At 38.6% G+C, this 14820-nt stretch overlaps 1 protein-coding gene across 1 annotated transcript; it reads right to left on the reverse strand.

Annotated features, from left to right (window-relative positions):
• Nucleotides 1–5223: 5223 nt before the first annotated feature.
• Nucleotides 5224–7946, reverse strand: LOC311067784 (ecto-ADP-ribosyltransferase 5-like). Its single transcript, XM_084089872.1, has 2 exons — nt 6463–7946; nt 5224–6366 (listed from the first exon to the last, which is right to left on the reverse strand). Exons 1-2 carry the CDS (start codon nt 6526–6528, stop codon nt 5623–5625), a joined length of 810 nt encoding a protein of 269 aa, XP_083945998.1. The 5' UTR covers nt 6529–7946; the 3' UTR covers nt 5224–5622.
• Nucleotides 7947–14820: the final 6874 nt, after the last annotated feature.

A 14820-nucleotide genomic window follows, 5' to 3' on the forward strand; every position in this document is an offset into this window, starting at 1 on the left:
TAGAAGTAAACTACTGATGTCCCCTCCGCGCCGGGGACACTTCACCAGTTCTACACAGGTATTGTAAGGTAGAAACAGAGTGTCTAAAAGCAGCAAAATGCTGAGCGACCGGACTTTAGAAATCTCGATGTTCTGAAATGCGGGTTCCACGTTTATTTAGACAAGGTTCCCTTTGGCAACTACAGATGTGGAAATGGCCAACAATGTAACTTCACTTATAAAACTAAAACATTCAAACATCCTCACACTGCAAAAATGTTCAATATAAGAGGCACAATTTCGTGCAAAACGGCTAATGTAATGAACACGCCTCGTTGCCCTTGTGGCCTTTGCTATGTGGACAAAACTAGTAGATCTTTAAAAACCCGCATTTTAGAACATCGTTGCGCTATCAGAATCGAGATTTCAAAAGTCCGGTCGCTCAGCATTATGCCTCTTTTAGACATAAAAAGGTAGAAACGAGTGTTCACATTTAGAGCATTTATGTGGGAGGACACCAACCCAATAGCCCAAAGTCAAAGGATGAGGGAGCTAGTCGTGTGTGACAGTGAAGTGTGCATTAAATTAAGTTAATTCAGGTGAAATCCAGCTGATATTCTACTCCCAGGTGAAGCGTGTATGCCGAGGGCACGCCTCAAGTTATCGACTGCGACAGTTCCCTCGCTCTGCCCGCTGAAGCCCAGTTCTCTTTCACAGAGACAACCGAGTTTTACTCCACCGCAACAAAGCAGTAAGTGACCGAGTCATCTCTAACCCTCCTGTAGTGTTCATCTCTTTAACTTGGGTGTACTCTGAAGGGTTACAAATTTAAGAATCTATTTCAGATATGCTTCCTTATATAACATCACGGTGAAGAATACTGATTTTAGCATTTGAGGTTTTAATTTAGATGGTATATAAACTGAGAAAGTGATTATTGAGTTTACAGCAAGATATTCCTGCCCGACCTGTTTTTCCTTTGTAAGTTAAATGAGTCAGATCACGGAGACGCTAACCTATTGTCTTTAATGGCTCTTGGAGCCAGAGCCACAGTCCAGACGTTGAATCGTTAGGCTGATTGGATTAGCACATATGCGTTTGAGTGGTTATGCTGATTGGATTGAGACTGGTAACACGCTGGAGTCTGGGGCGGGTTTCCTTAACCTGTTTACTCATTTACATGCTTTGTTTGAATTTGTCTCCACCTTCAAAAGTCCCTCCTCCTAAAATGCATATAAGACACCATGTAAATTTAGATACTTTAGACTTGGAAGAACACTACAGACGACACACAGCGAAGATCCCAATAAAACTCTTCTGCTTATCCCAACGTCTCCTGGTTTGCTTTGAAGAAAGAAAAACTTTACAACAAACTCCAACCAACACAGTATGAAATGAGCAGGAGTAGAGAAGAGGTATTTTTTTTATTGCATTATGCAAATGTAATGTAATGAATGCTGCAGCTTTGTTAAAAAACTATTTTTTTACTATAAGAAAAAATGTGTGGAGACGCACTGAACTTTAGCTTTTGAAGAAAGAAAGTGAAAAACTAAATAAAACTAAATAAATGAACAGTTGGGTTTTGGGTTTTGGTGATTTTACTGTTTGGCATCTCTTAAGTGTGTGTGAACGAGAGAAGCTGTGAGACAGTAGATGGGGGTTAAATGAAGATAATAGGAAAGAAGAACCTTTCAACTACCAAACACGTGATGTTATTTGTGCAACACAGATCACACTGTATAACATCAAAAGATAAAATATTAATTTGTGTGTGAGGCTTCTTACTGGAGCTCTGCAATTTTTACTTTTGACTTAATCCATGTGACAATATGCCAAGTTAATGTGCTGTATTCTTTACAGATGTACCAGTCAACTTAGGATTTATTCTGCATTCTGCGAAACGCGGGCCGGATCAAAATTTGCGAGGGGTGGATTTGGCCTTCGGGCCTTGAGCTTGACACGTTAGGTCTGGTTCACAATACATTTTGGCACCTTTTCTGAAGTTTTTGTACCTTTTTTCAATGCAACAAATCCGGACCTGGTGGGTATTGAAGGACGACGGAGTACGGAGCCGACACGCAGCCGTTCCGCAGTTGGTGGAAATCCGGGGCAAGCGTTTCATCAGGTGTGGTCCGCCGAATCAGCGTTTGATTGACACGGTCGGGAACAGACCACACAATCGCACATCTGTATAAGTGAAATCAACGCATATTGACCTCGTGGGTTTTTGTGAGAGGAGTTTGATTTATAATGGTTTTACCAGTCATAAGCATCAAATTACATTCATAACCGGCCTTAAAGTGTGTCCCCAGTTATTAATGCAGTTATTAGAGAGAGAGAGATGTTGCAATAATGAGACAGAAAAGCATGTGCGTCATTATTATTTTTTTATTTATTAATTAAATTCGTTTTAATTAATTCGTTCATTCTTTTCTCTATTATTGACAGATGACACTAGCCAAATAAATGAAACACAAAGCCTTAAAGGGATAGTTCACTTTGAAATTAAATTTTGGTATGTTTTAGCTTACCTGAAGGGCATCCAAGATGTAGGTTGTCTTTTTTTCCGCAGTAGTTTCAATTTTGATATTTTTAGGTCAAACCGTTCTTGTCTGTCAGTCATATAATGCAGGTCTATGGTCACTGTCTCAAAGAGCATGCACAAAGTCCAAATTAAAACAATTCCCCATCGTCCAAATTAAACAATTCCCCATCGTAAGTACACATTGATGGCCTAAGACACGAAACGAGCGGTTTGTGTGAGAAAACGAACAGTATTTATATCGTTGTTACCTTTTGAACACAGCCGCGTCCAAGTAATCTGAGGGCGCGGGCGGATATAGACATTGATGTCGCCTTGGCTACGGTTTCGTTCCAATGAACTGCAGTAGCCAAGGCGACGTCTAGTGTATCTATACCCGCCCGCGCCCTCAGATCACTTGGACGCGGTCGAGACCTGCCTGGAACTACTTTAGCCGTGCGTTTCCCTGAAAATAATGCACACCTTAGAACGTTCGTCAACCAATCAGATTCAAGCATTCAACGGCCCTGTAGTATAAAATATAATATAATATAGTGTGAATATACATTTACAGCTGATGCCACAGTGGAAGTGAAGAAATACCTCAACGATGCGTATTTGCCCAGAACTCATGATCCTCTAACTTACAGGAAAGAGAGAGCCGTAATCTTTCCTCATTTGTATGTGCTTGCTAAAAAATATCTTTGCATGCCAGCAACAAGTGTCCCTTGTGAGAGGATTTTTTCAAAGGATGGAAAAATTATCTGTAAAAAAAGAAGTAGGCTAAGTCCTTCCACAGCAGAGAAATGAATATTTTTGATTAAAAATCTCTAAAAAAGTGAGACATTGTGGCTTGATTTCTTTTATTAATATTCATTTTGCAGGACCAAAATAACATTATGCACAGTGAGGAGCCTACAGGTTACAAGCTTCACATATTAGAAAAATACAATGATAAAAAAAAAACACATTTTTTTAATGGCTTGTCAAGGTTGTTTCAGGTCAACACCTGCAAGTGACCACTAGGCGTCACCGTTGAGACGGGTGTCGGATTGATTCGAAGCCTCGACACAATATGGCCCATTTGCCTCAAATGTTTCATTGCTTCACGAAGCCTCGATCTGCCCACCACTAGCGTCTGGTACACAGTCAAACATCTGTTGTCAAACAGTTACACTTTACACACAGCTAGCTAAAATAACATTTGCAGTAGAAATGGAGAGTTGACACATACCTTTCATAGGCGACAGCACAGCGAACACAGTGTAAGGAGGACGTACGAGCCGAGGGATTACTTCGTTTTCCACCCGATGTGCCAGTCTTATACAAAGTGCCATTGACGCTAATGAATGACTAGCCACTTGCAAGCTGACTAGAGGGCGTGGCTGAGGGGAAGAGGGATACGGTGGGAACAGGAGGACAAACTCTGCCGGTTACACATGGATAACTGTTACTTTTGCATTTGACATGTTGTGCGTTAAAGGGGCTATATGCAACTGTTTCCCCAAAATAAACGTAACAATAGCCTTTTTATTTGACCATGTATGACTCAAACATCTCCTGATGAGCATACTGACACCTTGTCAGCTCACAGTGGGTGCACCTATAAGCCTGTATCCTATTTTTCCTATTTTCTGTCGGGTCGGATTTTTCGCGCGCTGTCTGCGGATGTGACGTCAAGCGCGTTCATGTTAAACGTTTCAGATCACTCTGCCACCACCGCTAGTCAGCAAACAAACTTAGTTTCTCAAACAATATATGTATTTGACTGTTCTTACCTCTGTAAACATAATGTTGACTTCTTTGCAGCGGATGACTTGTGAAGTGTGCACGTACGAGAGCGAGCAGAAAGGAAGAGCAGTTCCGTTTTTTGGCCACAGGTGTCAGTCGCGAGTTTAAATTTCAGAAAAAAGCATATAGCCCCTTTAAGGCCTTTTTTTATATTTTAAAAATGTAATTATCACTAATTTCTCTTGAAAGCACAAACCGTTTCCAGCAAAGTGAAGTTAAATAAAATATGATTTTATTTGATATGATTCAATATTGCTATGATTCCCGACATGTTGTTATCTCCGGTTAAGATGGACTCTTAAGCTGCACCAATTCTTAATTATGTGTGGTTTCCTTTGTGTTGTCAGATCTTTGAGCTGGTTCAGGACAGTGACCATGAGGTCTTATCTTCTCAGTTCTGCAAGCTTAGCGTACTCATTCAAATCACATTTACATTCAAGGCAGATTTGCAGCGCTCCATGTAAGAGAGACAAGACGTCTTCTGTTGAGGAAAGCTTGACCTGAACACCTCAAATGATATGCAACCTCACTAATGCCTATTTAAAGCTGTTATAAATGCAGTTTCCAGCAAAGTGCAGTTAAATATCTAATATGTTTTAGTGTTTAAATGTCATGTGTTCTGGCTCCTTCTGTCTTTTTACACTCAGAGTCTTTCATATGAGTTCATTTCTTTTTGTGTGCAGTATCTTAAACTATTTGCTCTCCATGTACAAAACTAAATATCATCGATTTGTAAAGAGGATTTTCTACAACCTAAAAGCTTTAAAGACCCTTCAAACACATAGACAGTCCTCTCAGAAATCTGACTGGACACAATCAAGCTTTGTGACGGGAGACTCGTCAACATGTGAACTTTTTGATGAACTCAGAGCTTCTCCTGTTTGGGCTGTTAGACACCGAGGTGATTAAACATCGATAAACATGCACAACTTGTGGAACACGAGTGTGTTTAATTACTTTAAGACATTTTTCATACAGTAACGTTGTATATAGGACAGGTTATGCATCCAATGTAAATACAGATGACATGGGCAATAATACAATGTATTACAACATTTAAATTCTTGTTATTAATTTAAACATTTTAATTCAGATCCAGTTTAACAATGACACAACTGTAAGGGTTTATTTTTATGCAGCTAGTGTTTATTTCTCTGAAACACTTGTTGCACAGTAGAAAATCTACACCTCAATTTGAGATTGTCGAGAAATGTGATTGTTAACAAATAAATCCACATTCACATTAATCTTGATTAAAGATCATTTGCAGTAAATGGTGCATCCTAAATTGTGCATGTTTTGTTAACTGTATGTAAAACATGTGAAAGTGTTTACTTCGGAAAAAGAGCACAATTCAAATTGGAAACAGGAGTCTCTGTACTCTTCACTTTATAGACCACCTCACATGGAAGCTTAGGCTGCTCTGACCTCTTCTTTATCTCTACGACTTTAAAGACCTCATAGGGAGGAATCAGCACTTCTCTTTCTGTTTCCCCAAATTGAGAATAGAGGGAGATATCTGCTCCCATGCACGTGACAATCTCAAAGCATGACTTCTCTCCGAACAATTTCCTGCCATAACCACCCAGGGAGGCTGAGGTGAAAGAGCCAAAGCGAAACTGTGTGTTTTCAACATCTTGGCTAAAGTAACTGTTGACTCTACGGTAGCCAGTGTAGCATTTTTTATCCTTGGCTCTTTTAGCTTGAATGGCAGTAGTCAGGAAAAAATGAAGTGCGTGATACCCGAATGTGGTCGTATACTGATGTCTCTGGGTTCGAACTGCTTTGTTGAAATCAAGATACGCATTGCCTTTGCCAGAGGTGTAATAAGCAATAGCTGCACGCTGTTCTTTTTCTAGTGTGTGGGTTTTCTTTGCGCTCTTTTCCTCTGAGCTCTTCCAGACCTCTTTGAATTTTTCGTCTGTGTTCTTCTCATTCTCCAGGTATTCTGTTACCTTCTTCTTCATTTCTGGTACGCACCCATCGTAGCTGTCGTCAACAGAGTCTTCAGCCATGTCCAGTGGTAGCACACTGTTTTCCCCAGCACCAGCACCAGCAGCAGATTTATCTGAAATCTTCAAAGAAATAATAGACATTTTGAGAACATTAATCTTGTTTTCTGGTCATCTTACGGATGTTAATGCACAGTAGTGAAAATGAAGCAACCCTACCATTGCCATTCCTGTAGAGACTCCGTAAGTGAGAAGCACTGCTGCCAAAACAACCATCATTGCCATCTTCCACCAAAGCAGAAACCTGGAGACTGTTGTGGAAAATCTCTCTGGTGTTCAGTGATGAAGCTGGAAAATAAGATCGTCTGACACACTGGGTTTATCGATGTTATTTTATTTATTATCTTGCAAGTAGCAGGAGGCAGTTTAACAGAGTGTCAAGCAGTCTGCAAAATTGCGTCGAGGAATCGAAGGCTTTCCCAGAGTTTTTATGGGCGAGCAATGCAGGGGGAGGGACTGAATTCTTGTCGACTCAGCAATCCTGGTCCAATGGCTCCTTTAGACGTCTTCGAGGGGAATCCATGATGTGTCACCTTCTATGATCTGGTTATTCCAGTACTGTACACGTTCATTTTCATGGGAGGCTGTTTGAACAAACTAAAACAGTTGTAATTTCATAGGAAATTTAGATTCTAACACACTTGCATTTTGTCCCCAAAAGAAAGGTAAGTCCCCACAATGTGACTGTTAACTAATGTTTGTCCCCACAACAGGAATAAATCACATTTGATGAGTTGATGGGTGTCACTTATGGAGCAACTTCCTGATCACACAGACCTCGGCTGCTCAGTCTGAGTTCATCTGTCTGTCCATCCACCGCTCACATCTTTAACCCTTGTGCATCCTTGAGGACATTTTTGTCCTTTTCAGTTTTGTTTTTTTGATCACTTTGCCTGTGTCAATGCTAACTGCATAAAATTTGGCACGGGTGTGTATTTTTATTGGAATTTTACTATTTCATCACCATTTCCTTTAAAAAATCTATTTTGCACTAGTTACACGAAATACTTCCTCTCAGGACCTTTTGGACAAAAATGGCCCCATTGAAACCCATTAAAACTGCATTTTTTAATCCCTGTGCCGTTTAACTATAAAATGATTCTGTTGGCAAGGCTTCAAAATTGACATTTTTACAATTTTTTATCAGATGGTGCCATTTTTTCAGGTTAGGCCTATAAAACAAATACTTGCTTTATTCCTGTTTTCTGCTTCGGCATATTATAGAGCCAACTAGATAAATTATGCAACGATAATTGTGTGGGTTTGTTGGTATGGATGTCTAAGTGTGGTTTGTATGTGTGTAATAAAATAAAAAGTGTGTTTGTGTGCTTGTAATATTTGAGAGAGAAAAACTCAACTGCAAATCAAAAATCCAATCACAGTGTTCACCAGTGGAGTTTTTATGGGCTGAAATATGTGCCACCAGAAACTGAATTTGAATCAATTATATTTGAATTTGAATTGCTAAACTTGAATAATTGCATTGGAAAACTGAATTTGAATCACATAATTTGAAATTGTATTGTTTAATTTGAATAATTGCATTGAAAAACTGAATTTGAATTGTATAATTTGAAATTTAATTTATTTGTTTGGAACTGAAGTCCAATACAATTTGATCCTCACTGAAAATTCAACTCTCTTTATATCCTCACATTCAGTTCTCACAATTCAGATTCAGATCACCAAATTCAATTTCAAGTTACTGTGACAGACATCCGGGGAGGATGAAGGAAGAGCAATCGAGCGCAGATCGATAGATAGAGTTATCCCTTATATACAGTATATAGCTGCCTGAACTATATACTGTATATATATATATAGTTATAGGCTTCAGGCTGATTCAGGCAGATATATATATATATATATAAGGGATAATGTATATAGCGAGGCGGTTGTTATAGCGAATAACAACCCCGACAGGTCTTGAATCAGCTTGAAGGGGTTGTTATTCGCTATAACAACCGCCTCGCTATACATTATCCCGCTTATTACATGGCTACCTACAAAATAAATAAATAATTTGACACAAATTATTGATTTAAAAAGGAGTTTATTGATTTAAAAAGATTGTATTGCTTCCGCTAAAGAAAATAGTCCGTTCCGCGTCCATAGCAACGCTCTGTTTTTCATGGCAACGGTGTGATATACTTAGCACATTGGAATTCAACCAAGCCATGTAATAAGTATATCACACCGTTGCCATGAAAAACAGAGCGTTGCTATGGACGCGGAACGGACTATTTTCTTCAGCAAAAGAAAACTCAACTATTTCCTCCAGCAGCGTTGTGTCGGTTTTGGCTCACAGGAAGCGGGCAGTAAGTCTCTAGATCCTGCAGCCGCAGACAAACTCTGCTGCCCCGCTGTAGTTTCTCTCCGTCCGCCGGCCACCGGCAAAGGCAGTGGAACTTCCCGCCGAAATATACGTACTCCCGATCACCACTATGTCTTTGGCCGGTCCCATCTGGATCAGCGGGGACCGGTGCAGCAGCGAGGTGAAGCTGTGTTCCTGCCCAGGAGAAGAGACGCTGCCGCGGGCCACGGAGAGAGAGAGTATAGGTTTCATTCTCACCTGTGAAATTATCCCTTGCTGTTATTTTTTATTTTTATTTTTTTCCATTTCTTTCGTTCTAACATCCATAAGCAGCACAACAGTCTGGCATATTAGTGCTGAGTGATGATCCTGCGACACTGAAGTCTATCTCATAGATATAACATGATATTAATGACTCTATCTATCGATATCGATCTGCGCTCGATTGCTCTTCCTTCATCCTCCAACTACCCGGATGTCTGTCACAGTAACTTGAAATTGAATTTGGTGATCTGAATCTGAATTGTGAGAACTGAATGTGAGGATATAAAGAGAGTTGAATTTTCAGCGAGGATCAAATTGTATTGGACTTCAGTTCCAAACAAATAAATTCAATTTCAAATTATACAATTCAGATTCAGTTTTTCAATGCAATTATTCAAATTAAACAATACAATTTCAAATTATGTGATTCAGATTCAGTTTTCCAATGCAATTATTCAAGTTTAGCAATTCAAATTCAAATATAAATTATTCAAATTCAGTTTCTGGTGGCACATATTTCAGCCCATAAGTTTTGCTGGCATCCAGTGGGGAAAGTCTGGTACTGCGCCCAAACAAGATCTTACTGAAAGCTCATTTTTTGAGATATCATCCTCAAATTCGGAACACAACTTGTTTAGATTTATGGCTTTGAATTTATATCAGTTTTAGAGTTCCAAATGTTTCATAAAATATATATTGTATATAAAATATTGATTATAATGTTCATAAATATTTTTCATAAACTTAAACTTCTATAACATTTTTTTGGTTGCACTTTTTTCACTTTTTTCACTTCAACAACAATCTGCCAAGGGTCTTCTTTAAAATGAGACCAAACTTAAGTATTTGCTCACAAGCATAACATTTTTATGAGAGTTTTTTGACTTGGACATTTTTGTCCCTTTTGGACCTATGAGTAATTTTTTTTTTTTTTTGTTAATGTTAACTGCATGAATTTTGAGGTATTATAGAGCCAGTTGGATAAATTATGCAATGATAATTGTGTGCGTGTGTTGGTATGGATGTCAGAGTGTGGTTGGTATGCGTGTTATAAAAAATATGTGTTTGTGTGCATGTGTGTGTTTGTAGTATTGAGAGAGAAAAACTCAACTGCAAATCTAAAAGCCAATCACAGTGTTCACCAGTGGAGTTTTGCTGGCATCCAGTGGGGAAAGTCTGGTACTGCGCCCAAACAAGATCTGACTGAAAGCTCATTTTTTGAGATATCAACCTCAAATTTGGAACACAACTTATTTAGATTTATGGCTTTGATTTTCTAGCCGTTTTAGAGTTCAACTTGTTTCATAAAATATACATTTTATATAAAATAATATTCATAAATAATTTTCATAAACTTAAACCTATATAACTTTTTTTTGGATTTACTTATAAAAAAAATTTAACTTCAGCAATAATCTGCCAAGGGTATTCTTTAAAATGATACCAAAGTTAAGTCTGTGCTCCCAAGCTTCAACTTTTTATGACCGTTTTTTGACATGGACATTTTTGTCCTCTTTGGACCTATGAGTAACTTTTTTAAATTGATGCACAAGGTTTAACACATCACACATGAAAATAACATGTTCTTTGTCTTTAGTTAATCTGTGAGACAATAGCAGGTGTAGAAAAGGAATGGACGCTTTTGGATGTTTAAAATGAGCTGGTCTTTTGAGTATATTGTAAATTTTACCAGTTAGGGACTGTTCGTTTTTTATTTAAGGGGCCACCGGAGGAGTTTTGAGATCTGTTGTCAAAAAAGACACGACCCTCCCTTCGCCAGCAATACATTTTTCTATGAATCTTTCAAAATGATTGTGTAAAAAGGCATGACCCTCCCCGATAACTTATTGATTAGCTACTTCTGTACTGGTTGGCACTTGGCAAAGATGTTCAGATAGCCTTTTTTTTTTTTTTTTTAAACCATAAACTCTTGCTTTCTCATCTTACTAGGGCTGTAACGATAGACCAAACCTACGATTCGGTTCGTATCACGATTTTTGATTTTAGATTTGAAAAAAATCATGTTTTCGGTGCTGATGCGGTGTGACTCGTCAACATGTGGGTGGTGCTGCCAACAAAGCATCTAAAAGCTGTCACAAAGAACCGGCAAAAGTAATGATTATTAATATGTCAAATATAGCAAGGAGACAATTTAATTGTTTATTAATAAACAAGTGTTTTCTGTGTCGACTGCAAAGATGAAGTTGACGATGCGTCTCGATCTTCTCAGAACGCGCCAGAGAGAAATGCACATTTCATAAGCAGAAAGCAGTCTGTTTTCCTTCGTTATGAATTGTTCTGTTTAAAAGTAGACATTTCAAGCTTTCTATATATTTCTCAGGTCTGTGAGGCAAGTAGCATAGCATACCTTACGCTGAGTTTCGGTTCATTTATGAGACAAGAGTCCAGTTCACTTGCCCGCGCCTCCGTGTCATGATTATCTATTTTCTATATTTACTTCTTATTTATTAAATCCAGATGAAACATTGGTTAAAATTAAGATACAATTAATAAAAAAACGAAATTCACTTTAAAGAAAGGCTTTGTGCTTTCTGTTTGAGGTCTCTGTGGAAGTTTTAAAGTCGCTTTAGAGCAGTCATGTCCGTAATGGAGATCACGCTCATAACATTGTTTTTTTTTTCTCACATAAATGCGAACACGAAAAATAAAATAAAAATAATATAATATTTTATGTTCTGTGGAGGCCGATCTTTATTCATCCGGTGGGCATATATCTTTTGGTTTGCACAGTGTAATTTATAGAATTGCTAAAAAATATTTTGCCACCTAAAAGTTAAAGATTTTTTGTGTCACATCACATGTGTATTTCCAGGTTTTCTACTAATACAAAGTTTAATGCTAAATCCTGAAGTATCCCTTTAACCCTCTGGGGTTTTAAGGTATTTTCTGGGCCCGAGGTGTTCTGACATGCACTGACATTTGTGCCTATTTCTTGTAACATTTTCATGGCTAATGCAGGGTTGCCAACTTTGGAACTTTGGCTGGAGTGAGACTCTGTAAAATTTCAGTGTGCGCCGAGAATTTTTTTTGTAACCCTAACCCTAATTTAAAATGTTAATACAGTAAGGATAACTTGCTCAAAGAGTGATTTGCCAGACCAAAGGGTGCAGCAGGGGTGTTCCTGATTCGAAAGGTAGAGGACGAGGAAGAGGTGGAGGCCCAGTATCTACCAGTTTCAGCTCCTTCTAGTCTATCACTGAGTCATCTGTCTCAAAGTCAACAGTTTGAAATTCAGAGACTGTGTGATCACCAAGTTTTTCAGAAGAGACCAGGGCACACCAAATTAGTTGAGCATGGCATAGTGCTCCAAGAAGGAGCTTGCCCAAAACGAATGAGCTATAGGAGACCTGAGCGGCTCTTGGAAGCTTTGCGCAAGGAGTTGGATGAAATGTTAACCATGAACATTGTGGAACCATCAAAAAGTGAATGGTGCAGCCCAGGTGTTTTGGTGCTCTAAATGGATGGAAGCCTACGGTTCTGCATCAACGTTAGATATCTTAACTGAGTGTCAAAGTTTTATTCTTATCCGGCTCCCAGAATCGAGGACCTCATTTGGGTAAAGCCAATTATTTAACCCTCTGGGGTCGGCAATCACGCCGGCATGATCTGCTCGCTTTTTTTCTTATCAGTGCAATACAAACTCAAAATACTCTGTTGATTTTGATTTTGATTTTAAGTGCTACACATAATTCAAAACTGTTAAATGTCTTCTTTTATTTGTGTACACCAGGGGTGGGCAAACTGCGGCCCGTTAGGCTGTTTGATCCGGCCCGTCGAGTATTTAAAAAAATGTCTTAAGATCGCATTCATTTTGCCTTTTTCTTGCAATACTTTGCATTATATATATATATATTTTGCATTGCATATATTTGACAATCGGAATATCAAATATTTCATGCCATAGCTAACAAATGTAAAAAAGGAAAAATGACATAAAAGCAGATCATCATTCATTCAGCGCTGTTGTGGCTGCGGTGTGTCACGTAACAAGCAATGACGCGTCACCATGGAAACCAAACAGACAGCGACTTAAGCCATAGACTTGTTGCACGTTAATGTTTTTTTCCTTTTTTGGAAACTGACAGAGAAAAAAAATGTTTGGTAACCGCTTGCACACCTGTTTAGTTTTTCCTTTGTCTGCTATTTAGTTTCTTTGCTAAAAGAATGTATCCTGACTGATTCCGTTTACCGACCGTTTATTACGCTCCCATATCTGCCATGTACAGAACCCGGTTTTGTTCATTAAATGTTCTGATCTGCCTTTGCTTATTTTATTTTATTATTCTTAAAATAAATTTGTATATTCATTTACTTCGTTTTTTTTTCCACAAATGTATGACTTTTGGAAGTGCAAATTGATTGCCATATGCAGTTTTAATAAAGTTGAATTAACGTAACCTTCTGTCATTTTTACTTTTCTAAGTGTACACTTGCAGGTGTTTTGTTCCTAATTTACTGTTAGGCCCATTAAATAATAATAAGGATAAACAATATTTTAAAAGTATAGGCAATAATTATCTAACATCTGAGTCAGTTTATATACTATTGTAAGGGGAACCTAAATTAAACATTTAATACATTTGTAATACATCAGTTTCCCCTTTAAGAGTTCTAATAACTCTCACAACATACAAATTTAGACACTTAAAAGTTAATTCTTGTAACTTGTGATCGTTACAGGCACATAACACATGTTCTGTGTTGCTTATCTGTAATTGCATGCTAACACAGAAACAAACATGCAATTAGGGACCGTGAAGTTCTTACGGGTAATAGTATTTTCTGGTTGGACCAGTAATTTTCTCGTGTGAGGTGTGAGTCGTTTGTTGAATGAAACACTTGATACTGTGGACGCATACGTAGAACGCCAGTAGGAGAAACAACAGCAGAATTGCTATTTCCTTGATCCACAGCCAGGGTTTACCTAACAAGTTTCCGAACCATGAAGAATTTTCTTCAGTCATCTGGTGTAATTTTGTTGAAAGATCAAGAATGTCTTGTTGGATTTTGTTCAAGTTCTCTGTTGGATCCATTAACCCGGTGCAGAACTCAGGGCCGATAATGGTGCAGGCTCCCCCTTGCGTTGCAAGAATGTAATCCAAGGCCACTCTGTTCTGTAAGATCATTATCTTGTGGGAAGCGAGAGTGTTCGTGATGTTACCCAGGGCCAAAGCCGTATCATTGGCCAATTTCTGTACAGAATTCGATAAGCTTCTGACTTGATCAAGGGCCTGCATGACATATTGATATTGACATATATCAATATATGACATATATGACATATTGACCCTAATATTGATACCCCAACCGGCCTAAAAGCAGTGAGAAAATGTATGTCAAAATACCCTGATCCCCTCAGACCGGACGAGCACCTGTTGAAACTATTAGAGATCAATTTGACCCAAAACAACTTTGAGTTTGATTCGAAACTCTACTTACAGGTGAAGGGGACAGCTATGGGGAAGAAGTTCGCCCCCTCGTATGCGAACATTTTCATGGCAGACTGGGATGGTGCACGGGGTGGGGCGTGTATTTAGTTTGCTCTATAAATAGCGCAAAGGTTTGTAGACCAGCGTAACTTCTTGACGTTTCTCTTCCGTCTCCTTCCGGTGTTGTGACCCCGAAATGCCATAGCGAGGTGTGAGTTTGGCATTTGCTGTAATGTGTATATTGAGACATTTAGTTTATTTATTTTGTTGATTTTGTGTTGAACGCAGGAAATCCTCGATACACGAGTGTGAGCGCGTGGGTGATTAATGCGGCTAGTGTCGCGTGATGAATGCCGTGTGTAGCCTATAGCAACAAGCTGTATCTAACGTTATTCCACTCTTGGATTACGGCAGAGGTGTGTGTGTGTGTGTGTGTGTGTGCGCGTGTCTGGTTGTTAGGATCATTTCATTGATAAATGTTTATGTTTT

This window comes from Abramis brama (assembly GCF_963993115.1).
Source record: "Abramis brama genome assembly, chromosome: 1".
NCBI classification, from domain to species: Eukaryota; Metazoa; Chordata; class Actinopteri; order Cypriniformes; family Leuciscidae; genus Abramis; species Abramis brama.